The 24,447-nt window shown below is 33.1% G+C and overlaps 2 protein-coding genes across 2 annotated transcripts; both read right to left on the bottom strand.

Moving 5' to 3' along the window:
• Positions 1 to 64: 64 nt before the first annotated feature.
• LOC148622441 (collagen alpha-5(VI) chain-like) lies at positions 65 to 13,706 on the bottom strand. The gene is made up of 8 exons (XM_088574127.1): positions 13,636 to 13,706; positions 12,289 to 12,433; positions 10,298 to 10,492; positions 6,799 to 6,837; positions 5,323 to 5,344; positions 4,469 to 5,062; positions 3,339 to 3,374; positions 65 to 1,039 (listed from the first exon to the last, which is right to left on the bottom strand). The coding sequence occupies exons 1-8, from the start codon at positions 13,704 to 13,706 to the stop codon at positions 504 to 506; spliced, it is 1,638 nt and encodes a 545-aa protein (XP_088430253.1). The 3' UTR covers positions 65 to 503.
• Positions 13,707 to 14,924: 1,218 nt separating this feature from the next.
• LOC148622440 (matrilin-1-like) lies at positions 14,925 to 22,745 on the bottom strand. The gene is made up of 7 exons (XM_088572342.1): positions 22,601 to 22,745; positions 21,438 to 21,462; positions 19,270 to 19,842; positions 18,278 to 18,313; positions 17,251 to 17,808; positions 16,975 to 17,013; positions 14,925 to 15,708 (listed from the first exon to the last, which is right to left on the bottom strand). The coding sequence occupies exons 1-7, from the start codon at positions 22,643 to 22,645 to the stop codon at positions 15,155 to 15,157; spliced, it is 1,830 nt and encodes a 609-aa protein (XP_088428468.1). The 5' UTR covers positions 22,646 to 22,745; the 3' UTR covers positions 14,925 to 15,154.
• Between the last annotated feature and the right edge of the window lie 1,702 nt (positions 22,746 to 24,447).

Genomic DNA, 24,447 nt, shown 5'->3' with positions numbered 1-24,447 from the left:
AAAATGCAATTTCAGGCCTACATATGTAGTTTAAGTTGTTTAAGTACCAAACATACAGTCAATCTTGCTAGAGTATTATTTTATTATTAAAACGTAAAGAACATTAATCAATATATTGTATCATAGCTATTGTCAAATATAGCTTCTACAAATGGAATAAATGGCGAAATTCCTACTTAGTTCATAGAGAGAGAAAAAATTATACATTTGTCGGACTGTTCTTTATGACTTAAGATTATTTAACTTATGTACACACCGTTTAAGTTTAATGTTTAGTCAAATGCATTCGGCATCGACATATTTCAACCATATATTTTTGTAAACAATTTATATCACTCTTAAATATTGTATAAAATGGTTTTGGCATTTATTATACTATGATTTAAAACATTTAAAACATATATAAAAATAAATCGTAACAATCACACCAAGTTTCTATATGTAAATGTACAAAATTAAAAGCACCATTCACCATGTTTATAAGCAATATGTGAAGAATCATTTCAGCATTTACCTTTGCATATTTCAAATTTTATATTATCCAGTATTTCATGTACTTGTATTGTGTTATCCACAGTGTAAATACAAGTCCTGTTTGCATTACATAATTTATCATCCTCTTGTTGGCTGTGAACGTAAGGAGTCAGTTTTACAACATACATGTAAGCTTTTTCAGAGAGCCGTGCCAACTGGTGATGGATTTTTCTACTTCTAAGCCGTTTTCCAGGAAGAAACACAACCATTAAATGTCTTCTATTTTTAGATACTGATTCAATCATCTTCACACTTTCCTTAAGCAGTTTTGAAAGTCTTAAATATTGTATTTGATCTCGTTTTAGATCCTTTAAAAAGTATCGTTTGCTTCTGGCCCTCACTCGAGGAACATGAGTAAGACGAACGAATTCGATCTTTTGTCTTCTGGTGTCAAACTGTTTTACCATTGAAATTAAACTCTTTCTAAGTATTCTGGTAGTGCCTTCTGTCAAGGACTGTTCATCATACACAAACGTTATTTGCATTTTTTCGTATGAATCTATTTCTGAAACGAACGAACTCATCACTTTATGTTTTGCTATAATAATGGGTAACGTTTTGATTTATTTTTCAACAAGTAGTTATTTTATAACACAGGACCCATCTGTTTTTTATTGCTTTGTAAATATAATTTCATAAGAAATTGAAAAAAATAAACGTTACATAAATGATAACAGTAAAAAATAACTACACATGAACATGTAATTCATTTCCGTCAAAGTTTTATTTTTGCTATTCAGAACTTTTCTTGATGTATCATCAGATTTTTGTAAAATACGGATACTTTCGACCTTAAAATGTTGTATGGGTAAACGATCATCTATAGTACAATTTTACATAACATTCCTATCGTATTCTCTAATTACTAAACATCTATTTATGTTTAGAAGGTCACACGTGTTGAAATGTTTGCAAAAACGTATATAGGTTACAGACCACCAATTCAACCAATGAGCATTTGGAACGTACGCAAAAATAGTCCTACGCAGAAATTACCCCTGTTCCTCATAGTGCTGTGAAAAAAAGTTCTCACCTTATTTAAAAAATTTAAACAGTTTCTGAAAGGAAAAACATTTCTGTACATTTTATAGGTGCATTTTGCTTCTTGTGATGTGAAGCCTAATCTCCATAATGATTTTTAAATATACCCCTATCTTGTGAAAACACTGGGATTTCCCATGCTATTTATAGACCCTTCACTTCCGGTGACTAGTACTGCACTGCAAGTCTGCTAACCCCACATGCCATTCTGAGGATTGTGAGCTGACATATGTAGAATCATGCTGATATATAGTCCTCTGCAGGTTAAAGTTAAGGTAAAGTCCAGAGAAGCCATTGAATATTGTGAAATTAGCATAGAAGCCTATGGAAAGTGGAATTAGTGGTTTTTAGCCTATAGTCGGCTTAGCTGGAAAATTTTGACGATTTTCGTAGTCAGAATTTATCCAAAAATGCAAATGGGATTTCGAATTTTCCGTAAAAGTCAGATAAATTCTACTATACAAGTTATTGCTCAAATGAAACGTCCCAAATTGGGTATCATTCGACAGATGATTTTATTTTCTAAATAAACAAACCACAAAAAAATAATTTTCAAGAATAATTTTTTCAAAAAATGGTAAAAATATTACCCCTACCCCTAGAAAACTGGTCACAGTATCAAACAGAATTATCATTCACATCATACCAAGAGTGTAGAACTCATATTTTAAGCATTCATAATAAAGATAAAGATGTATAGAATATATCTGATCAATTCAGGCGCTTAGTGTTTCCTTTTAGAGTGACAATTACTATAAAATCGGAAAAATGGGAAATTTCTGAAAAAAGACAATAACGAGTGATATAGAAGATAATATATATAAGATTGGCTGTATCATGTATATAGTCAGCTTAGCTGGTCATGTCGTTAGATGGTCTGTACCATGTATACATTCAGTTTAGCTAGTCATTGCGATATATTGGCTGTATCATGTATAAAGTCAGCTTAGCTGGTCATATCGTTAGATCGTCTGTACCATGTATATAATCAGCTTAGCTGGTCATATCGTTAGATGGTCTGTACCATGTATACATTCAGTTTAGCTAGTCATTGCGATAGATTGGCTGTATCATGTATACAGTCAGCTTAGCTGGTCATATCGTTAGATGGTCTGTACCATGTATACATTCAGTTTAGCTAGTCATTGCGATATATTGGCTGTATCATGTATAAAGTCAGCTTAGCTGGTCATATCGTTAGATCGTCTGTACCATGTATATAATCAGCTTAGCTGGTCATATCGTTAGATGGTCTGTACCATGTATACATTCAGTTTAGCTAGTCATTGCGATAGATTGGCTGTATCATGTATATAGTCAGCTTAGCTGGTCATATCGTTAGATGGTCTGTACCATGTATACATTCAGTTTAGCTAGTCATTGCGATAGATTGGCTGTATCATGTATATAGTCAGCTTAGCTGGTCGTTTTGTTAGATGGGCTGTATCATGAATATAGTCAGTGAAGCTGGTTAGTTCGTTAAACGGATTGTATGATGTATACATTAGCCAAGCTGGTCATTTCTTTACATGGACTGTGTCATGCATGTAGTAAGCTTAGCTGGGTATTTCGTTATATGCGCTATATTATGTATATAGTCAGTTTAGCTGGTCATTGCGATGGATGGGCTGTATCATATAGATAGTCAGCTTAGATGGTCGTGAGCCGTATCATATATATAGTCAACTTAGCTGGTCGTTTTGTTAGATAGGCTTTACCATGTATATAGTCGGTAATATATGTAGATAAAAATTGCAACAAACCTTCTTTTTTAAGACTTGACGTTCTTTTTTTTGATACTGAAATAATCAATAATAATACAAAAGATTAAAATTTTGTTTGTAATTTCCAACTTGAGTAATAAGGATGTATGATTTTTTTATCAGGTAATTTAAAAGTGATTGAACAAATAAATCGGTCTTTATTGATAGTTGACACGAGTTCTTAAAGAATAAGTGTTACAAAAAGATCAATTGTCCATTGAGATCTCAAAAAGACTAAGACATTTTAGGTGATGCTTTATTTTTACCGTACATGTTTTGACCGAGTCAAAACGAGGCACATGTTTGAAAAGTAAATCAAGTGAACTAGGATTCGAACTGTTATCAAAAGAATAACCCAAAGATAGTGACTAAGCAAGGTAAATAGACATAGCTAACACAGAAAACATAACAAGAATTACACGTACAAAGAAACAAAAGTTAATGAGCAACCTGGACTCATTTATTACTAGAGGACGCATTATCTAGCGGTGCACCTGGTCCATGGTCTCAGTTTTGGTGGCGTCTAGGTTGCTCATTTACCCCCACCGAGTAGCTCACCAAATGTCAAGTGTATGGTAGATATTGATAGTCTAAAGTGGGGGGAATATAACTTGATATAATAAGGAGTTTTCTTTGAGAAACAGCGACCTTGTACAATGTAACTTATTACAGCTAAACCCTGTGAGTACAGTAGAGTAACATTAAGCCAGATTACCATCAAATTTCTACGACTAATCTTTTAAACTTTTTGACCGACATATTATTTCAATGTCCAGATTGAAATTCTACGTTTTTCGTCGGTTTTATTTTCATCTTATATTAATGAAATTAGCATATGCACATCGAAAGATCGATAAAAAAAACTTTAACCCTACCGGTTTACTTCAAGTATAACCATTGTTTGTGTTTGGGTTTGAGTTGCTGAGTTTCATGAAGTCTTGAGTGCATATATTTAATTCCACTTTTTTTTATTTTCTTTGTTTTCCTTACATGTATGTACATGTCTCTCCATTGACCATGATTTTAAATGTGTCTTTTTACATATATGGCTGTGTCAATACATACACGGACTAGTGTTTTTCATATTTGTTGTTGAAAAAAGAACAATGAGCATTAATGAAAAATCATACCTTTACACTTTCTGTTAGACAGCACGCGTATTATCTTTTTCAGTTCTGCAAAGCTATCAATATTTAGTAGAAACTTTGATGTCGGACTATTTGCTATCATTTCAAGTTCTCGTCTGTCCACAAAATTGCCAATGCCAACAACTATTATATTAATCCCTTTCGCCTTAGCATGTTTTGCCTGAATTTTTGTTCTCATAATGTTGTCTGACGTTCCATCAGTAATTAGTATCAATATTTTGGGCACTGACCTGCGTCCGGAGTGTTGAGCAGAGAGAATGACGTCACTTGCGTAGGCAATAGCTTTATCTGTATGTGTTCCTTCCTGACCATAATGTGCTTGTTGTACTGCTCTGTGAATTGCAGAATCCGTTGAAAATGAAGAAAGATCAAAAACAGGATAAACGTGATAGCTGTATGTAAGAAGCCCAACTCGAATGTCATTTGCTGGACGTAAAAATGACTGCATAACATTCTCAACTAAACTTAGTTGTCTATTGAACTGATCTATATCAATACTAGCTGAGGTATCTAATGCAAACACAATATCAGCTACAAATTTAGCTCCACACCTCTGATTAAGAGGTTCTGACAAGACTGAAAAAAGAAGCAGATATATTTCTCTGAATGAAAATATAAGAACTTATTATAATAACCACTTACCTAAATAAAACGTAAATATGTTTGATCGAAACTGTTTTTAAAAAAGTCAAAACAATGTCATCAATGATGCTTTTTACAATTCAATTTTTTTTTTTTTTTTCAATTAAACCTTATCTAAGGTTAATGTTAGAGGTATAGTATATGGCAAAATCCAATTAGGCAAATACGTATATATGTAAGTATAAATAACTTACCAGATGATAAAAAAGCGGGAAGCTGAAAATAAAATAAATTTAAAAGCTGCACTGCATCCATTTGTTTAAGAAAACAAAATAAACTATTTTGTGGTAATTCAAAGTGATTTGGACACTTTTTACTTCTTCGATTATCATTTGTAGATTCTAAAACTTTGTAAACTAAGAGATAATATGTTTTGAATGGCTTTGTTGTTCACTTTTAAATTACTTTTTATGACTATCTTACCTATTTGTTTATTTTAGACCTGTGTTTTGTGTTATGCAGAATATCACGGACCTCAGATTAAAAATAAATGTAAATGACAGGTGTTCAAGTAAAAATTTGAGTACCCATGATAACAAATTGTGCACCACGCTTAACTAATCTGTTCCTATATTCTTATGTAGGGCATATCTTTTACAATGACTACTGCAGAAAAAAGTGTAGCTCCGTCCTTCAATTTCAGTTTCCGTTATATTTCTAAATAATCCTTTCAGGAATTACCTACATTAAATCTATCCGAATGAACTTGATATTAAAGAGACACTAAATAAATACACATTCTTCTTCTTTATACATAAACCTTAATTGTACATAGAGAAATCAAACGTGATAATATTGATTTTCTAATGGTAAACTCTCCCTTTCATAATGACAATACAGCACAATCTACAACCTTTGCAGTATATATTTCATAATTGATGTCATGCTTGTGGTTTGTACATCCTTTGTAGAGCGAGGATACTATTAAATAAGTTTCTAAATCTAGCATATGGCACTCTTTTATATAAAAACTACCGACGTTTTAGGTCGTCATCACTTATTTATTGATCGTAAGTACTTTCTCACAGGTGAGACAAAATATATTTAGTTATATGTCTTATCTGATTAACAACCCACCGAAATTGACAATTACTGGATTTTGCTCATATACCATATGGCGGGTGCCGCTTTCGGGGCAGGACATCTTTACTCCTGGAGAACATCATGTCATTGATGTTTTTAGTTGATGGTCATTTTTTTCAGCGCTTTAGTTTGGTCATGAGGTATAGTTTTCTTATTTTGGTATCTACAATTTGCTAGTATTTAGATCGTGTCTATTTCCTGTTTTCACTTTTATGACATTTATTTCTATGAATTTCCCTTCTGTTTATTGTGCTTCTGAATATTTTTGCGGATATTCACTGTTAATTATCACAATGACTGATGAACAAATTATATTTTATATCATTTGCTGACATCTTTTTACCGGTATCTTTCGAAAATCAATGTGTTAGTTCATTTATATTCAAGTTTTGAACGTACTAAATTGTCGGTTGTATAAATATTTTGACACCAACCTTTTCATTCTCAGCCCTGCCTATAGGTTTATGGAGAAAAAATACCTAAATTGCTTCCGTAAAGTATTGACTCGTTAAGATATTGTATTTTCAACACAGTTACCCTGTTATGCATAATTACTTTGCAGGGTATACTATCATACACATACATACCACACAATTGAATAAATATACATATTGTACATATGCACACTCACAGTTGTAATGTAAAACTTAAGTTGACTTTGATATTGAACCGTTATCCTATTATGATGCTAGTTGTCATGGTTGATTTAAACATGTTTGAGGAAGTGTGAATATCAATGTGTGTGCATATCATACATTCCGTGTACCTTTTCACATTTTTATTTTCCTGTTAAATTACACTGTTTATATTGAAAATTTATAATCAATGCTTAATTGGAAATATTAATAATAAAAGTTACCTGTTGTGTCAAATAAAGATATTTAAAAGCAAAACAACTCGAGATATTTCTTACTTTGTAAACTGATTTAAGTTCCAGTACGTACCAATATGATGCAAAAGCGAAAGTAAAAAGACGAATACATAATCCTCAGCTTTCTCAAATCCTTTTTTGTTTGAAGAAAGTTGAAGGTCTTACTGGTTTATGGCACTCCATAAATAAGTTGTTTTTAGAAACCTTACCTTTAACTTTTATCAGTAGTTCCTTAAAATCGGAAATATTTTATATTTATGTCGCACGCTTATAATAGCCGATCTTAATTCGTTATTGATTTTTCTTTCTAAAGAAATCGAAAAATAATTAGGTGAAACTAAAAAGATCAATCTAATATTGAAAAGAAAAGTTCCAAGCTAATATGACAATTTAAATTCAAATAAAATAGATCAATATCACAAACCTTGTATTTATTTGTCTTGCAATACCAGTGTATAAACTTTACATTTGTTTCCTTAAAGTATCAACGTTAATGTATAATTTATCTATAAGCCCAGATATTATTTCGTTCCACCATATGATATTATCGGACCATGATAAATCTAAGAATGAATTCTTCAACGTCACAAATGGTAAAATATTAATAAATTAAAATCGAACAAACCCAGTTAATATATATTAAATTACAAAATATACTTGTAAATGATACCATTTCCAGTCTGTCCAACCCTTAGCGAACCATTCTCATAAACAGAGCTCAATTAGTGAAGCAGTGACAAAAATTTGCCATCTGCGGCAACCAATGAATCATTTATGTGGTCTTACAATGCCTATCAGTTAACTTTAACCTCCGTTTTTGCAGATTCATTGTTACACAATCAGATTACAATAATAAGATGCTGGTTATTTAAGCACTTTGTGCATCTTTCAACTTTCTATCATTTATATCTGCACCACGCACACTATTAAAACATAGAGATTCCTTTGATATAAAAAGATGTTTTGACGTATCTGGCAGCATTTATTTAGATTATAAATTCAATCATTTCCAATCAATGGTCCGATATATATGGTTAAAATTCGATGTAAAATCAATATTTGCATTGTCTCTCAATTGTTACAAAGTCACTGGTTACCGCAGATTGCAATTCAATTGGCAACCATCAAAAAATGATTCAAGGTTGTCAATATTTGGAATAAAAACATCCTGGGTAACACTGATGCTTGGAAAGCAAACTTAGGATTATGGTGGGAACACACACATGATGATTCCGAAAGGGGGTCAATATGAAAGTGCACTTAATATAACGAGTAAATGATGATGTGCAGCAAAATATGCCAATTGACAGGGAAAGTTAATTATCGCATAATTGTCAACCACCATAAAATGGGGGGGGGGGCGAGTTTGCTGCACAACTGTGAACTCAGATAACCTAACTACTATCAATACATGTACATGTAATTTAACTCTCTTCAATATTTTGAGGAGTTTTGCCCCAACGCATTCAAACTTTAAAAACTGGCAAATGCTTGAATGAACTATCCACATTACTCAACAAGATTTCTCCTTTGATACAATGTCCAAACAGATACACCTATACTTTAATATTTAAATCTGGATGAGCACACACTTATCATTCAATATAACGTCTCGGTAAAGATTAAGTACACCAGGTCTGGTTCCAGCAGCAAAGTAAGCATCCCGTATAATTGAGGATCCTACCACCCAGACGGATAAACAGCTACCTGCATTTTTAGATTTATTATTGACTGTAAAAACATGGGTTAATTGGAACAAGTTACATGGTTCGGTTGCTGCTACATTGATGAGTTTAAGATCTTTATATAGTCTTTGTAAACATTTGATTTCCAGCTACACGCCTTCATCCGAGATACCTTGTTGAGACATGGATGTAGACCTACCACATCGAAAAGAGTGGGATCTGTAATATTAGTCGTCAATGCCCAAAATTTGTATTGACTTCTTAGTAACTGACCTTACTTGAAAACGACTGAGTCGCTAACCGACCATATGACATAAAAGGGGGCCTTGAAAATTGGGTCTTTCAAGAATTTATCCACTAAACCAACTGGACAAATCAGTTGACCCACTTGCCTCGGAATTAACCATTTGGTCAGATTTTGAAGAACTTCTTTTCACTTTTAAACCTTAGCTGAACAAGAGATGTCTTCTAAAGACAAAATATGACGATATTGACCGCTACTAATGGCAAATTCTGACATCCGTAAAAGGGCGTGAAAGGCCAACGAAAACACTGTTTTGAAAAACAGTGTTTCATAAGTATCAAAACATATATTTGAAATAACAGCAACAATATTGTGCAATGATTCAGAAGTTATCGCAAGCACTGTTCGAACCAATAGATCTTTTTATTCCTTCTAGTACTTTTCGTACAATGATTTTTTGTGTCACATCTTCAATATCATTGATTTTACAATAAAAGCCCACTCCAGACAAGTAGTGTGAAATTGATGCATATGAAAGTTTATCATTGTTTAAATAAGCTTTAAACAGTAAAATTTCATTCACACTGGAAATTGTGTTACTATTTAACCCATATCTTTCTTTGTAAACTTTTGAAATTCATCAAAACCTCTCTAATATATAGCAAATTAGCGTATTTGAGACGAAGAATTTTTAAGATGACTCGCTATATCTGATCTAAAACCATCCAGAATTCCTCGGGTATTTGGGTAGGAAATGGGTCTGCTACGGTGGTAAGGTTCTGAATCTGAGCATCTGAAATCGAGAAAGGGCGTCCGCGATTTCATTTTCGGACGATTCAATATGAAAAGCCTTGAAATGATTTTTTTTAGCATAGCGATCAGAACAAATCGGCGGACTAATTTCATAATAGATTTATCTTTAGGGAAAATCTGTTTGAAATGGGGGCTAAAGCCAAGTTATCAATTCGGAGGATTATTTTTTCGTTATGTTTTAAATGATCACCCATAAGTACAATGCTTATAAAACTGGTACAAGCTCGAGAAAGGCAAAATTTCTAGTAAGTCGTGAATAAACAATTTTATCCGGCCAAAACATTTGGCACCAACGGTTGCAAAAGAACGCACCACAACCTAAATCTGCGAATCCACTACTATCTGCAAACTATTACAGAGTAACATTTGATACCCACCAATAAGCGTTCCGGAAAATAACAGTGACCATGGAATTCCCCCAAAAACTCAATTAGGACAACAACGTCTGACCTAACTACATTGTTTAATCTAACCTTGTAATAAGGTTTCTTATTTTTAATCGCCTCTAATAGGTCATAAAATCTTCTAATGAAAGCCCAAGAACAAGGTATTGACCGACAACAGAATGACAAGAGACCAGTTACTGATTGAAGATCTCTAACGGTAATTGACATTTTCTTAAAACTGAACATTGGAACCAATTGTGCTCGTAATTTAAGTAACTTCTCCTGAGGTATGAATATAATACCTAATTCTGTATTTATAACAAAAGCCAGAAAGAGCAAAATTGTTGTATGACTAAATGTTTTATCTTCGACTATTGGTACACCTAATTCTTGACTCATTTTCATGAAGATATCTATTGATACTGTACAGTCATTGGAGTTTTCAGACCCAAAAAATATGAAATCATCTAAATAATGGCCGACAGAATGCAAACCCGATTGAACTTCAACTTGATACTGGAGAAATCGTGAAAAAGTTTCCAATAAATTGCATGACTGGGCTAACCCGATAGGAAGATTTTTATCCATAATATAACAACCTTGAAATCAAAATCAGCAGGATTTAATATAAGCAAACGAAAGGCTGATTTAATATCAATATTTCTTAAGAGGGCTCTTTGTACCAATATCATATTTTTTTTCGAAATGGAATCAAATGAAGTATATGTAACTTTGCAATATTTACCCTCAATAAAAGAATTAATGCTATAATCATGGGGATATGACAAAATTGTGATCAAGTGCCAAGAACCATCCGTTTTAAGCACCAAACCTATTGGAGAAATTTGCAAAGTTGAAAAGGGTAACTCAACAAATGGACCTAGCATTCTGTCCATCTTAACCTCTTTAACTTGGCTATTGTCTCGTTAACATGTTTGTTGACCGAAATCAAGTTCTGGGTTGTCCTATGAAACCTTGGCTCCATATAAGCGTAAGCCGGTTTTAAATAAGTTCTAGCATTTTAAACATATCGGAAGTGGCTGTCCATGAATACTTTTGGATTTCTAGCGTACATGTAAGAAACACAATCAAGTTTATTTCACAGTATTTTAGTTTTAATGATACATAAAATATTAATCAAACGCAATGTACTTTTTTAAATAAATAAACGGATGTCCTTGTACATTGCGTATACTATTAGTTTCATGTCATATATACATGAATGTGGATGAAAAAATATACAATGGTGGCATTTTTCATTATTGTTTTCTCTTTGAGAGGTATTAACTATTGATGTGCATGTAATTACATTTTAAAATATTGTGTGTCCAAAAAGATATTGATAAACCAAGTCAAGAAAACAGTATGATATTTGGTTACAAACTATCAGCGAACAAAAAATGAATTTTCAGAGACGTAAAGAGGGTAGAGTACCATAATGTTCAAAATAAGGCATGTTTAAAGTACAAACTATGTGGCTGGTTTATTCGTAGACACTTAAGTAAGTTTTTTTTGGACGACTGGTTTTTAACCAGTAACCGTTTTCTAGATTACGGGTGCAAGTGAAAAGGGAGGCGAGTGTGTAAGTCTTCCATGCCAGCACTTACTCACTATATTATTAAGACTCCATACATTGTCCCCTTGCGGCATCACATGTACTGGGATTCATTCCAGGCAGTATCTGCATTGGGGTCTCGATGCAGCAAAGGTACAAAAGATACACAATGTAGACCCATCGGTATGCGGAAACACACCAACACTCATTAACCTTACCTTAGCTATAAGTAAAAACATGGCATGACACGAGTCCTTCGTAAAAACCATGGCATGACACGAGTTTTTAAGTAAAAACCATGGCGTGAAACGAGGGCGTGATACGATTCCTTAGTGAAAACCATGGCGGGACACGAGTCCTTAGTAAAACTCATGGCTTGACACGAGACCTTAACCCAGTAGGGCATCCAATCTATGTTAGACAACTCTAGTAAAACAGATCATAGTAAAACCGGGCAGATCATAGTAAAACCGGACAGATCATAGTGAAACCGGACAGATCATAGTAAACGTTGGATGGTTACTGGTCTGGAGGACTGTAACCGTGGTCTAGAGGACTGTAACCTTTGTCTAGAGGACTGTAATCTTGGTCTAGAGGACTGTAACCTTTGTCTAGAGGACTGTAACCTTGGTCTAGAGGGCTGTAACCTTAGTCTAGAGGACTGTAACCTTGAGAACAAATTAATTATTCTTTCAAAACAAACTATCTCCTCAAGACAAGGAAAATTGACAATCGAGCTCTGTTATGCAAAAAACAACAAAAACAAACAAACAAACAAATCAGGCAGGTGAGGACAAAGCGTATTTTTATTAAGCTTTACAATCTCAGGTAAAAAAGATTTTCAAAACATGATAGTGGTAGGCACTTCTGGGTTTCTAAAAAATCAGAAATCTAAAAATACCATTTAAATCTAAATGCTGAGTTTTTAAGGCAGATCCAGTTCTAGCAACAAATATTTTATACCCGAGTATTCCACAGTATATGGTAGAAAACAAAACAAATAAGTGGTCTGGTCTATTCCACCTCTACCTTTCCCGAACCAGCTTGTTCTTTCCGATTTTTCTCATCTGGTGCTTCTTTATTCTTTGTTATAAAATTAAATTGTGCATAATATCTTAGTTTGAATGGTGGAATAGAAGTACGATGATTCCCCTTCAGCTGTTACAGTTGTTACCACCTCCTGAATTTTGTATGATGTTAACCGTAGACAAACTTTTTGTCCTGAATAAAAACTGTCATAGGATTATAGCAAAATATTCTGACCGAAACCAACCCCTAATGAATGTAGACTTGAACAAAACAACAAAAACAATGGCATGAAGATTTGATTGATATAAAGTGATGGATAAAGCTCGGACATGGTTTTCCCAGACCATCTGAAGACATAATAAAGGTGGACCTAAGAGGAACACCTAATGAAAAAAGGAAAAAAGAAAAAAACAATGTTTTAACAGACTATTGAGGAAAAAATAGTGAAAAAAAATTGATATACCTAAGTAGTATAGATGCACGTTTGGGTTATTATTTTTCGGGTGGTGCAGGATGGTGCACCCCAATGCACATGCGCATGACGTCACATCCAGTGGCCATGGACCGGAAGTGACCGGTAGAGGGAGGGGACCGGAAGTGGACCTTGGGTAGAAAAGAAAGATAACCCTTATCATAATACACTCCCTTTTTTATACTTACCTGTTTATAGTATACTACATAATGACACTAATTAGGATACTTAATGAGGATACCTATTGAGGTCATTTCCTCCCTGCTAAACTGTAAGCCCCCCTTCCTACATCAAAAGGTCCCCATGTTCCCCTTTTGCCTCCTCATCGAAATCCACTTCCGGTCATCCAAGGTCCACTTCCGATCATACCCAAGGTCCATTCCCTGTCCCCCTCCCTCTACCGGTCCCTTCCGGTCCATGGCCACCGGATATGACGTCATGTGCATGCGCATCGGGGTGCACCACCTGTACCACCCGAAATTAATAACCTAAACGTACATCTATACTACTCACCTATGGTACCTTTGAAAGGCCATCAACAGAGAAGAGTGGAGTAAGCTAGTCCTTGTCCCATGTACCAATAGGCATGGAAAGGACAAATTAAGTAAGTAAATAAAGTACGAATATCATGTAGTACACCGTTGATATTATATATATTCATATACTGACAGAATGTTTTATAAAGGAAATTTCAAGTTAACAGCGTTGAATGCGAACTAATTAGTTCATTTGCATAAAACCCCAATTTTTTAAAATATTTTTGAATTAGTTTTTTTGTTATTTATAAGTGTATATAATATAAGTATGTTTGCATTTGCTCCAGAACAAGATACAAATTTCTCTTTAAACAGTTTTTATCACATCATAGTCTTTTGAATACCTGGTGTCAGGGTAAGTTTCTTTAATCCTCGTCTTGACTGGATTTTTACAAATTCTGATGAAACTTTAAAGAAAGTTCTTATATAAAATATTTTGAAATTAATTTTTATCATTGCCAACCCATTAAAGCGTTCGCTTTTGCCCCCTTGAACTTCCGGTAGTTCAGCCCAGGGTTACTGCTGACTGTGCAAAAATGAGAGCTAAGTATTACCAAATTAAGGCTAACAAATAGACAAGGAATGGCACATATTAAAAGTTATAATCTTAAATCTATATATCTTTATAGCATTAATATACTTTCGGTTGTTTAACTCTATATAATACCATTTTGCATATGGTCCGCACCATATCCAGCTCATGATAAACACAGTTCTCATGTAATCATGAGTGCAACGCTGAGATAACCTCTCTTGGAAAGGTTATACATACGCTTTGAAAAACTTCATTTGATCATGTTTAAAGCGAAGGAGACGGTGTTTTGTCTTAGCTGTATGGTTAAAGCGAAGAAGGCAGTGTTCCGTCTCAGCTGTATCTGTATTCCTGTTGATCATGGTTAAAGCGAAGGAGACAGTGTTTTGTCACAGCTGTATCTGTATTTCTATAATGTAATAAAATACTTGAAAACTGCCTTCGGATTAAGTTTGTATACGCTGTCTGTGTAATTTTTAAAGGTGAAGTTGCGTTTAATTCATTTTTTTAAAACCAGTAATAGAATGAATCTTTCGGACAATATATATTTTATATTATTGAGCGTAAGTTACTAGAAAAAAAGTCATAAGTCTTGGCTATTAAAGCGGTTTTACTCATAAAACAAAACAAGACATATAAAATTATAAATAAAAATGTACAAATAAAAAAACAAGGACGCTTGTAATAATGCTAGTTTGTATCTTTGGTCTGCACAAATAGCATGGAATGTTTTCATAAGAGACATCACGTAACTGAAGCAATTCGGTGTTTATGAATTAAAAAAGGGATTCCATGTGATCCACCACTACATATATTTCTGTCACGTGGTACAGATTGATCTAAACATTTCATGCATCTTGTACGGTAGTTCACTATAGTGTCCAGTATGAAACAGATAATGACTAGGTTCAACACAAAGCTTCTCTGCGTGATGTTTACTGATATTCTCACCTACAGACATAACAAATACGTCACTCTTAAAAGCTACTCTCTTGCTTTCTTTGGAAGCAGTCTCAAGAAACGTCAAATCTCCATCAATAAACACAACAACTATTGATCGATGATGCCTACTGTTTTTTGGTAATTTCTTTTGATATTTCAATCTGTATTTTCGCAGCAGATGCGACAGGCCGTCTGATTCTTTTTCATTTAATGCCTTGATGAACTCGGACTTCTGCTTATAGTCTTTCAAAAATATATTTTTTTGTTTTGAACAGGTCTTTGATAGAATTCCAATCCTGATTTTTTTGCTGCTAAAGTCGATTGTTTTGATAATTCCACCGATACTTTTCCTTATTATTTTAGATCTATATACTCCTATAGTACTGGAGTCATAGATAAATGTCACATCAGTTGAATTAGGAAATGAGCAAACTGAAAGTAAAAATGTTAAATAAGTTTTCTTCTAATCTATAGACTTATATGTGTGCTACGAATATTGTCATTGTGTGCATTTTAACCAATATAAATTTATAAGAATAAATGATTAATAAAATGATTTAGATAGTCCATATTCATTAATATGAATTTTATTAAAGAAAGTTAGCTCAGATATTGTATAACGTTGTCGCCAAATTCAGCGGTCCTCTAAAGACAAATTCATAGACGTTTCGCGCGATGTTCGTACTTCATTGAATAATCAGCGTATATGGCTAAAATCATGTCCAATAATCGTCATTTTCGTGCGAAAAAAAAAGAAATCACTTTCTTCTGTATTTAATTTGAATTATAAGGACATAAAAGAATAATAACAAAATATCATGTGTAAGCGACGCGCTTAACGGTTTTTTTCTTTTGAATTCGACTTTGTCCCAGAAAACATTTTTTTATTAATGATATATACTATTTACAAGTACATAACAAATGATTGTAAAACATATCATTGCATTATCAAACAAGGAAGTTCTGGTAGTCATCTTGGTAAGTTTCTATATAATGTTCTTGTGGTGTCACGTAAAAATAATTTGTCCCATATGGCAAAAGGAAGTGGGTTCCGTTTGAAAAATGAAAACGACAAACTGATTATAAAAGCAAAGAACGAAGATTTAAAGAAAGGGTGATAATTTATTTCTAAATAAATGTTATTTTGCTAAAATTTATAATTGTTCAGCAAAACTACACTCAAGACGTTATGTATTGATATATATGAGTAATTTTACTGAGCCTTGCAGGATTGTCGCATATTCAAATTTGGTCACAAATACGAGACTGACTAAAGTTATCAGCTATGGTTTGTTTTGAGTTTAATTTAATTAATTTTCATAATATTATTTTGCTATGCTTGAATAAATTCAATATTTTACCATTTTCCGTTGTATCGTCACTTATTCAGAACCTTACAAGATTGTCCCATTAGGCTAATACCGACGTCGATTTCCCATAATAGTTTGCGTACGTCATAAACTTCATATAGAGAAGTTGGCTAAGCTAAGACAGACCGAAGTTTAGAAGTACTTTTGTTTCACAATCTTTTACTTTCGCATGTGTGTTTTACAAATAACGATAATTTCAGTATGTATCCAACTTTACAACCGCCAATGGCTACATTATTGTACAATGAAAAGTATAACGCCGACTGTTCTTGTATAATGAACATACTGCACGTTAATAGTACAAGTTTCATGTCGTATAAACACTTACCTTCCTTTTCTGTCTTTCTGTATGCGTCCTCTCCTTGAACTTTAAAAGAAACAAAGAGAGAACCATGATTAATGCATTTTAACTCGATTTATTTCCCCTTTCATACAATGACAAAAATCGAAATAAATAACATGTATTCAACTAGTCCATAAAAGTAGTATTAATTGCAAATATTATGTAATATAGAAAAAAATTATTGTTAAAGTTTCAAGTAATAAATTTTGATGGCGACGCTACTTTACTTGTGCTTGTAATCTGATAACCACTATCACTTACCTTGACATGCTTTTTGTGCAAGGCCGCTTTTGATTGAATCAAGTGCATCGAAGTTTTTCACATGAAACATGAATTTGTCCGTAGGTTTACTTGCTATTTCTTTCAATTCCTTAAAATCTGATTCCTTCTCTATACCAATAGATATAAGATGAATGCCCTTTTTCTTAGCTTCTGAAGCTGCTTTAACAGTCTCAATAGGATGTCTTGATTTACCATCTGAAAATAATAGAGCAACTCTAGCAGCTTCTGGTCTCTCTTTGCTTTCGGAAAACCCATAAGAACTGAGGTATCGAATGGCCTTGCCAGTTTCAGTTCCTCCTGTGAGCTGTTTCATATTCGTCACGTGATCTCGTAGTTCTATTAAACTCATCTTATTGTCTAATGACAACATTAGATGTATATCATCGCTGTATGATATGATACCAACTCTGGTGGACGTCAAATCAAACTTAGAAATTATGTCCATGATGAATTCAAGCATTTTCTTGAAATTAACCGACCATATACTGTTTGAGTTGTCAAGAAGAAAAAACACATCCAATGGTCTATCCTTGCATTCTGAAATGTCAAATATCAATATTCTTGATGATAACGTGCGACTAGTAATAAAATTGCATTTATCAATGCAAGAGTAATCAGGGGAACCAAGGTTATAGCGGTAATCAAAAGAATGTAATCCAGGGACAAAGACCAGACATAGAAAAGAGACATACACAACAAAGAACATATAGTAACTAAAATCATACATACAAAGTAACAAAAGCAAATGAGCAACTCGGACTCCACTAAAAACTGGGAGCATGGACCAGGTACACCGGTAAGGGTAAGCGTAAGATATTCTGTTAATTGCATTCTGCAATATTTACGCATTAAACAATTAATATATTATAAAATACGTTCATATGATAGCTGCAGGATAGCCAAAGTATAGTGTGCTGATTCAGAAGTCCGCAACAAAGATTGTTTGCTCTCTCTATCCCTATCAACTCTAAGCAAACATCTTTCTTCAACAAGCATATACACTCACCATTTTCAGTCGGATTATTTTGGTAGTCCATTTCATCTGAAAATTGAAACTATAAATATAGGATTCTGTATGAACATGTTATCATATTGTGAATTGAAAAAACTCCATATAATGCCTTTAAGTGATATATATATATATATATATATATATATATATATAAAGTCTAAACTACACCCCAACTCTCGAATCGATGCGAGGTTGCAAATTTGCGATGCAAATTTGGTCGCTCCCTCAGCGGGATTCGAACCCCTTCTCTTCTCTGACATCTATGGCAACACGGCCTGCACCAAGTCCAACGCTCTAGACCACTCGGCCATATAAAAATATAGTTTTCGTTAACCGAGTGATACTTCCTGGTAAGTAAATCTAGAGCGCTGAATAGGACAACCTCTGATGGTATCTAGTAAGACAATAGAGGATCTGTAACAGTATACAATTACAGCCACACCAAGTATATAATACATATAAGAAGTCTAATGGAGTGAGGCAACTCTACCATCTTACTTGCTAGTACATTACTAGTTCTTACTAGTTTGCTTAAATCGAGTATGAATCATGATCATAAAGCGTCGATGTATTTGTGAATATAAGCCAGACAAATCAAGAAATATAGCCATTTTTTTGTAGTCATTTACAAGTTTCAAATTAAATTTGCTTAATGGTTTACAGTCCTAATCTGTTAATTGGACAATGTCTTTTCGAGAATTCGTATATTGAAAGCACATTCTGCAGTCGAACACATGCATAATCTAAATTTAAATACTGAATACAGTGTACATTACCTTCTATTGAGATTGTATGGAATATCAACCATATATGAACGCTAAGTTAAACAATAACTCACACCGAATGTGCACTCATTACAATTGTTGGACGCAAGCGTACTCATCTGATGCGAATTTCATATTGCGAATCAAAAGCACACTGCGTGTGAGCGAAGCAGTTTCAAAAGTTAAAAAAAAATCATCTGAGAGAAAGTCGTTAAAACTTACCTCTGCATGTTTCTTTACTGAGTTTTTCAACAATTGTTGGAAGCAAGTCAAACGAGTCGACCCTAAATACAGAATCGTCATTACTTGCTATCAATTTAAGGTCTTTGCTATTTGGTGCGTTCCCAACACCAACAGCAATGACATGAATTTCTGAAAGTTTTGCCAACCTGGCTTCTGATTCCGTTTTTGTTGGATTTGAAAATATTCCGTCCGTAAATACCACAATTACTTTATTCGCTTTTTTCCTACCACCATATTCTTCTTTAAACATGTGAGTACGTCCATAACGGATAGCTTCCCCTGTGTCAGTTCCGCCTTTGACGTAAGGTATTTTCAGAATGGCGTCTTCAAGTTCGTTTCTATTTGAAAATGAGTTGAAATATATAATCAGATTTTCGTTCACCTTGTGATTATACGTCAAGACACTAACTTGAATGTTATCAGCACCAATGTGAAAATGTTCTATCACATTTGTCACGAACTGCAGTTGTTGCCTGAATTGCTTTTCGTACATACTAAATGAAGAATCGAGTAAAAATAACATATCTGTCGTTTCGTGTTTGCAAATCACAGCTGAAAAATTACAAGAATGTGAAAACTTAAAGGAGACCATCGTATTTAGTACAATACTATCAAACATACAGTAAATAATTTGCGCATTTGTAGATAATAAGTCAAAATTAATCCCGCGAATGTGATGTTATTTTAGATAACATTAAAGCTCTGCATTTCACTTTTGAAACTTAAAGACGCATATTCGTACACAAACGCGTGAAGGGAATGAAAAAAAATGTTTTGTTTTTTTTTTGTTTTTGTTTTTGTTTTTTACTTGGATTTCAGACTATGCCAAAATAGCATGTTATATCTCTTTAATTGCACAGTTTGCTTTTATCATTTTTAAATGATACATTTATGTTCTGTTACTTTATTTCCGGTTGTTATGACATAATTTTTTAATTTTTGACATAAAAATAAAAGACATTGTTTTGCTCTAAACGTATACCGCTTAATGCTTCGTAAATGTCTGTCTCGAGGCTTCCGTCCGTAAATGTCTGTCTCGAGGCTTCCGTCCGAACATATTTTTACAAAAACAAAGTTTTTATGCACAATAGATACAAATGCAACTTGAAATACATACATAAACGGAAAACTTAACTCGTAACATTTGTGAACATATTAAAATTGTTGCCCTATTGAACTTAAACTGAATATTAAATGTATTATCTAGATTGTCGTATATTCAAAAGTATTAAATTGGCATTGTTCACGCTTATTGTCATACAAGACACTGTTCATTACATCAACATGTCTTATTTATATAAAATAAGACGAAGTAAACAAAGTAGAAAAAGACTTTATTCTTTGTTGTAGCATTTATTTTGTAACGTTCGATTCCGAGAAATCATATTTTGCAAGGCGCGTCTCAAGCTCTAAACATCGTCTGACGTTCGAAAAGCTGTAGACAGCCCTCTCAGAAAATGCAAGAATCTTATAGAGTCAGGAAAGGTATGATTTTACGTGACGTTATTCTATTGGCGATCGACTATAGTCCGAATATCGTTAGCCTATATGCAGCGGTTGAAATTTTAATTCTAAATCTGATTATTTGATAATATCAGACACATGCGAGATCCACGCAGCGGCAGATGTTCCCTTCATTTAATTTCACTGGTTAAGTTTTACGTGTGTTTTCTTTTTTTTTCTCAAGAAGTGGATGTTTTTTATCTATATTGTTTTCTTCGGTAATATATTGTTGTACAAGAAAGTGAATAAGGCATTATTCTGTCTGCCCGGATACCCGCGTATGCTATCATAGCCATTCGAGTATTTTTTTTAGTTCGGGCAATTATTCGAAATATACCTGCATACTTAGAAATCGTTTCATTTCTGAAAACATTTTAACTTTGCAACAGTAATGTTATTTACTATGTAACCTTAAATTGTTTTGTTTCCGCGTTTATGATATTATTTATGTCAATAGTAAGGTTACTGCAAGTCATACCCTAGTTGACTTGTGGTTTTAACATTAACGGATCATCTGACTCAGACCCGTATTAAATTTATGTCAAAACAATACTGTGGTCGCCTTGTCGCATGCCTTTGTCAAATATATATCTATTTCAATGTGTTTCATTTAGAAACAGAATGTTTACATTGTTGACACTTACCTTTCATTCCTCGAAGAAAGAAAATCTACAAAATAGGGGAGAAGATTAATAAGTTAAATTATTTTTGCAATAGTAAAAATAGCTTTATCAAATTGAAATGATCTATTTATGGAAAAATCGAAAAATCCCAGTTTGATGTTTGAACAAGGAGATAAAAAATAGAGTAAACATTCTTTAAGAACAGTCTGTATCTACGGGTTAAAATGATAACCTCTGAATTTATGTAAATATTTTAGAGCGTCTGGTGTGAACAGTTTGTGGATTTCTCTGACGATGAAAAGAAACATATACATGTATGAGCCATTTGTTTTAACTTATGAAAAGAAGATGGAAAGCTTTTCCAATTGTAGATTAGTCAGTGATTCGTAAGTGCTGATGACACAAAATACGGAAAAAGTCTATACAAAATCTTATTTTAGGGCTAAACGTCAAGGCGATCAAGTCAATATAAATAGCTAACTAGGTCAATATTTAGAGAGCATGTATTGGTCAAACAAAAACACCGAGGGTTTTGTCATACCTGTTTTAATTTGCATATTTCAATATAGATAGAACAATTAGGTCAAACAGAAATTGACGTTATAGTCACCATACAATGTTAAGACCTATGCGCAATGACTGTATCCTGTGTCAGGCAGTAAAAATAAAAATTATTAAAAATATAAACGCAACCAAGGTTTGAGAGAACGTGAATAATATTGAATTACTTTTTCTTATAATATGCCATACAAGAGGAAAACGAAATTATGACTTAAATATTCTGATATTCAAAATATGTGAACAAATGCAATTACATATTTAGTAATATTTAGTATTCCTTTTGTCTATTACTTAAAGCACAATATTCATATTATAATGATTATTTAGACTTACATTTACATCGGTATATACTTGGCATGACCTGCACTTTGGTAACTTATTTCATATGAATTTTTTTTTGTAACATTCATGTAACAGTCAGTTAATGGTATGTCTAAATGATTAGCTGTATAGTTTTACTTGAGTTTCAGTTGTTTTCATTCAATAAAAATCCAGTAGAAACCAAACATAAAAAGTTGACACTACAATATAAATCATATTTCTGATACATGTTTAAATTTCAAACTAAATAGTCAAAAGTAAAATAGTTTGTATATAATTTGTATGTAAAAATTTAAACTTACATTTAAGTAAAGAACTGTGTTAAAAATAAACAAGCGGTATTCCATTTTGTCTCATTTAACGGATTTATGAAGTTTTTGATAACGTTCCACCATATATTTATACCCACGTGGGGGCAGATCAGTGTTGATATGACATGATATAAACGACCCCCAATACATTCGGAACCAACCATTTTCGGAAGAGTTTTGTTATGATAATATTTTTGACATATTAAATGAGCTGGGAAGTGACTCTTCTATCAAGGAACATGATTATATGTATTGACATTACGTAGGAATGTCAAATGTAGGTTTTTGTTATGATGATGTAATTATTAGCTGTTAACACTGCATTTCAATTGTGTGACCTTTACTACCGAATTACCTGCAGACTTGTAGTAGGTAATATTTATATTATGCAAGGTACATGGCATATGATAATTCATTCTCTTCTACTCATCTACTGTGACCGTGTCTGTAAAATAAGTTTTTGGATGCAAGGGAATATTAATTTTTAAGCGTGTTTGTAAGGTCTATCGATGCGAAACAATAAGAATTATGTTCAACTTAGGTGCAATATGATTAACTGTTTTTGTCCCTGTTTTTGTTTTTATTTCCTTTATTTGTTTTTTTTACTGATATGATATTTCATATTGTGTTGAAAGCCGACGACAGTTCGAGAATAATGCGTAAACCTAAACAAATAACTAGTTAAGATATTTTAGATTTTGTGTCGAGTTGAACGTTAACTCCCAGTTATATCGTCTTAAAGTCTGAATTCAATGTACGACAGTTGATAGCAATGTTCTCTTATCTTCAAACAAATATTTGGAAAAAACAATGAAACAGCGGATAAGTATGTTTCTTTATTGAGTCACTTTCATACTAGCTAACATGAATCATTTGAATCTGCTTATACATCAATAGATAGTAAAAGTGATTAGGTGTAATTCATGTGTATTTCGAACCTTAAAAAAAACATTTGTCTCCACCTAGTAAGTTTCTGAAAGTTTTGTTTCCAATGCAATCAACCATATTGTTAGCGAACCCATGAAAAGTGCAGACATAGAGAAACACATGGACCAGAACAACTTAAGACAATATCAATTCTCTTGTTACGCTCATTACGATTATTAGCTTTTAAAATTACACAATACTTTATGACTGTGTCATAATAACTTTTACACAATAAACTTTGACGATATTAATGTATTAAAATGTACAATGTTTATAGCAAAAAAAATTGTATCAGTTACTGAAAATCTTAACCTTGGGTATTAAGTGCGAAGGTTTTCAGAAGAAACATACACGTACATGTGAACCGAGAGATACGTGTACCAGGGCAATTTTGGGGAAAGGCATGTATATTACAGCAAACACTTCCTGTCATATGATTTCGCCAACCCTAGGTGTAACGAACATAGGAGCTGCCGACCACGTCAAAATGAACTCAAAAAGCACATATAACATTTGAAGGAAAGGCATACATGTAAAACCAGATTTCCATCCATAAAACTGTTCACATTAACTCGTAATTGATGATTGATGACCATTTTGCATTTATACATTCATCCCATGCTGTATAAACCATGGATATCACTTAAATGAATAATTGTTTTAGATGCACCTAAATCATGTATTATCAACTTGTGCATTTTACTATAATCATTTTGATAGAATCATATTAGACAACATGACAACTGAATTCAGATAAACGTTCACAATAGTGCTGCTGTTATAGTGGAAAAAAAAACTGCAGCAATGAACTTAGACACACAAAACCTAAAAATTAAGATCTGCAATTTATTGACGTAAAAAGTTTTGTCATAAGGTCAATGTGACCAGTACATATTACGACGAATTCATCT

This window comes from Perna viridis, chromosome 3 (assembly GCF_037379345.1).
Source record: "Perna viridis isolate PV_CMFRI_1.1 ecotype Kerala chromosome 3, ASM3737934v1, whole genome shotgun sequence".
Lineage (NCBI taxonomy): Eukaryota > Metazoa > Mollusca > Bivalvia > Mytilida > Mytilidae > Perna > Perna viridis.
This window is presented reverse-complemented; position numbering and strand designations above follow the sequence as displayed.

Coding starts and splice junctions, on each gene's coding strand:
- LOC148622441 (XM_088574127.1), bottom strand. CDS start 13,706: ATGACGTCATATCCGGTGGCCATGGACCGGAAGGGACCGGTAGAGGGA. Junction 10,493..12,288: donor GGTTACAGTCCTCCAGACCA/GTAACCATCCAA, acceptor TTCATACCTCAG/GAGAAGTTACTTAAATTACG. Junction 5,345..6,798: donor TATATTTATTCAATTGTGTG/GTATGTATGTGT, acceptor TTTTATTTTCAG/CTTCCCGCTTTTTTATCATC.
- LOC148622440 (XM_088572342.1), bottom strand. CDS start 22,645: ATGGAATACCGCTTGTTTATTTTTAACACAGTTCTTTACTTAAAT. Junction 19,843..21,437: donor CTTTCTTCGAGGAATGAAAG/GTAAGTGTCAAC, acceptor GTAATTTTTCAG/CTGTGATTTGCAAACACGAA. Junction 18,314..19,269: donor CAGTAAAGAAACATGCAGAG/GTAAGTTTTAAC, acceptor TTCAATTTTCAG/ATGAAATGGACTACCAAAAT.